This window comes from Priapulus caudatus, unplaced genomic scaffold (assembly GCF_000485595.1).
Source record: "Priapulus caudatus unplaced genomic scaffold, Priapulus_caudatus-5.0.1 Scaffold849, whole genome shotgun sequence".
Classification (NCBI taxonomy): Eukaryota; Metazoa; Priapulida; class Priapulimorpha; order Priapulimorphida; family Priapulidae; genus Priapulus; species Priapulus caudatus.
The window spans coordinates 167,873-171,294 of record NW_014577910.1 but is presented as its reverse complement, the minus strand read 5'-3'; the positions used below and the strand labels follow the sequence as shown (position 1 = coordinate 171,294).

At 41.4% G+C, this 3,422-nt stretch overlaps 1 protein-coding gene across 1 annotated transcript in view; it reads right to left on the bottom strand.

Annotated features, from left to right (window-relative positions):
- Positions 1-3,422, bottom strand: part of LOC106813965 (translation initiation factor eIF-2B subunit gamma-like) — a 6,121-nt gene that overhangs the window by 1,477 nt on the left and 1,222 nt on the right. Inside the window, exons 3-10 of the mRNA XM_014818223.1 lie at positions 3,229-3,383; positions 2,732-2,897; positions 2,316-2,421; positions 1,651-1,740; positions 1,281-1,399; positions 853-1,034; positions 559-636; positions 75-223 (exon numbers count right to left, since the gene is read on the bottom strand). Coding sequence (XP_014673709.1) covers positions 75-223; positions 559-636; positions 853-1,034; positions 1,281-1,399; positions 1,651-1,740; positions 2,316-2,421; positions 2,732-2,897; positions 3,229-3,383 — 1,045 coding nt within the window. The remainder of the gene's footprint in view (positions 1-74; positions 224-558; positions 637-852; positions 1,035-1,280; positions 1,400-1,650; positions 1,741-2,315; positions 2,422-2,731; positions 2,898-3,228; positions 3,384-3,422) is intronic.

Here is a 3,422-nt window from a genome sequence, read left to right as displayed (position 1 = left end):
GAGAGAGAGAGAGAGAGAGAGAGAGAGAGAGAGAGAGAGAGAGAGAGAAAGCGATACAAAGAAATAATGCTCACCCTTCTTTTACTGTTGCATGATTCATGATGAGTGAATTAGCAATCTTGACCTTTTCTCCAATGTCGCAGTGGTGGCCCACAATGGACCGCTTCACTGATGCCCTTTCGCCCACAGTGGCTCCCTCTCCCACCATGCTGTCATGACCAACCTGAATATATGGATACACATGACAAATTATTCACATTATTAACCCCTGACACACATACATACATACAGTGACAGGTTAAATTATATTGACACCCGACTTTCACAATAACATGGTGTCTGCTTAGTATATCACTAAATCCATTGAGGGAATCTATCAGTTTGGCAACGAGTAACAATAGCGGGAAGATAACAAGGAGCTAATATGGGTGTGGGACAATGGAAAAGTGAATGACAATGTGATAGCAAGGGAGGGAGACACAGCAAGGAATGCACCACCAGAGGACGCCCCCACCACACACACGGTCAACATGGCAAAATTTTGATAGGGTCGTTTACCTGCGCCTTCGAATTGACGTTAGCAGACGAACTAACAAACTGCTTCTCAGAAACAACCGATTTGAGGAACTTCGTCACCTGAAATATATACACACCCAGTCTCTCGTTACTTTTCCATACACTCTGCTGTCAAATGTTCCCCGTATAGAAGGACTGAAGAGCATAGAATCTAAGTTGTCCACAGCAATGTTATAGAGAGAATGAGAACGAACTGGAAGGTGTACGAGATAAAAGTAAATGGAATGCGCTTCCTGATTAATTGATTAATCCATCCACCAGAGGGAGCTAGTGTACCTGTCTGTTCATCTCACAGTAGGCAGCCATTGTGTTTGTTCTCACGCAGAAAGCATCCTGTGTGATGTAGGCATAGCAACGGATGCCGCTGCCCGTTGCCACGATATCACCGACGCGGGACGAGGACGACATCTCTTTGCCCAATCGTTCCAATTTATTCTCCTCCTGGTGGCTGAATATATCTGAGCATGGAGAAATTGTTCGTTAGCGCGGCCATCTTTTTTTCGAAAGATTTCCTTCGGTCCACTCTCCGCCGATATCATTAACATGATGAATTGCATCACATAATTATTTATTTTAACACATATCAGGTAATTGCATATATTCTTGCAGTTTTAACATGCCTGTACGTTTAATTGTGGTGTAATTATTATGTCATAGGAAGAGTGCACAGCAAATTGCCAGTAATAAAATACTATGCATCGTACCAGGAATAGGAACTTCTACAACAGAGCCATCTGTTGGTGAAACATCAGTAGTCTTCTTTGTGGAAAACTGTTTCTTTACAAAGTATGGCAGCAGCTCTCCTTTTAATGTACCAATTTTTCTGCGTAAGGAAGATAAAAATGCTATAAAGTTCTCAGAACAGTTGAAATGTAAAATCTCACGTTCAAGCATACAATATTAGTTAGGTACTAGTAATAGTTGAAAGCTTAATTCTTATAGCTTCATATAGCTATCTTCATATATAGTAGAATTAAAACATGTTTTATAGAGAATCACAATTATAAGTACAATCAGAATTCTCCATTAGTGTAGGATGGCAAAGTTTTAGTACAGCTGTTCAGCCAAACTTACGGTTTAGATGCTAGAAATTCCACAACTGACTTTTTCATGATATAAAGGTGACCATCTGTTAAACTTGAATATATCGTGATATTTGGAAACCTGCAATACACAATCAAAATGCACGTTTAGTAATTATTCCAGATTGCCTTAAACTAGACAGTCTCTCTTCACTCATGCCTTAACCAGGGCTCAAATTTTACCACAGCACACACGGAAAAACCCGTGATCACGTTTTATTTGGCACTGAGATTTTTTTGATAGCTTCAGCACGAAATGGTTTCTTACTACAATAAGCTACATATAGACTCCCCGACTTACGAACATTCAAGTTACGAACTTTCGATGATACGAACAATTTGCCCTGCCTCCATTAGTGTATAATGTCAATATTGGTGAATAAAAAGACACAATCGCCCCCCACCCCTGATTTTAACTTTCGCCAACTCCTGTGTTCACGTATGTTTACACTATGTACAAATCTAGGTTACTCGATGTTCACACGTACATATACTACACTACTGTACAATACTGTATACGTACGTACATATGTTCGACTTACAAACCAATCGACTTACGAACGACCGCTCGGAACCGAACCAGTTCGTAAGTCGGGGAGTCTCTGCACTTGAAACTGCTCTTCCTCCATAGTCATTATCTTCCATAGATCCACTTACCTCTTTAATATTGATCGCCGTAGTGAAATATTTTCTTCAAAGTCGGCCTCTGACCCCATCATTACGATCCTACTGTCCTCACCATGCAAACCTATCAGATCTTTCTCTGCAGATGCACAATGAAACCCATGACGATACTCGAGAGTGTTATTTGGGAATCTAGATTGTTTTCATTCCATCACTAACTACTGATATATAGAGCCCACTGACATGACTGATAAATATTACTTTTATAAGTTATTATAAAGGGTATTAAAATTTGCAGCCCAGACAAAAAACTGCAGTCATCAGATATGACGTGAGGATATTTTAAGATTGCACGAGTCTGACGCGTTGCGATAACCAAAATTCGGCCTCGTCGCATTCTAATGCTAAATGCCCACGTACATGTGAAGGTTGCGAGGTAACTACCAGACCTGATCGCCGCTTAGACTTCGGACCAGGTCCCACTGCCTCGGCAAAACCCTTGGGAAGCGGAGCGAGCAATGCCGTGATGGTGGCATCGTGGGACCGATGAACGTCTGCCAACAGGTGGAGCTGTACGTCGCAGATGAGATCACAGCTGATGACGATGACATCACGCTGAAACGTTCGCGGCAACGGCGAATTAGCGCAATTACCAGGAAAAAAAACCCAAAAGATAAAACATGCAGACACAGCAACATGCTCACTTACGCACAAGCCCACATTTAAGCACCGGCAATACAACTAACAACCGTACCATAATTTTCTGAGACAAAATCAACCGTTATTATCAACAAATATTAACTAAACATTGAACTGTAGATTGTACATCTACGTTTTTTAGTAATATCTTGCCACAAGGATGCCAAGCTCATGGTGAAGGGCATCATAGAGTGATGTGCACCTACCAAACGAGTTTACTGAGCAAAACATCAAGATATGCAGTCACCTCAATCTTGTCAGCGATGAGACGCAGAGAGTCAGCAGTTCCCAAGTCCTGGTCGTCGTTGATCGAAACAAAGTCCAGCTTGATCTTGAGATCACATTGTGAGAGAGCCAGGTAGACATCTTTTTTCGCCGACTGTAGAACGACGACTATAGCCTCTGAAACCATCAACAGAAGAGATAATAAAAAACGAGTAA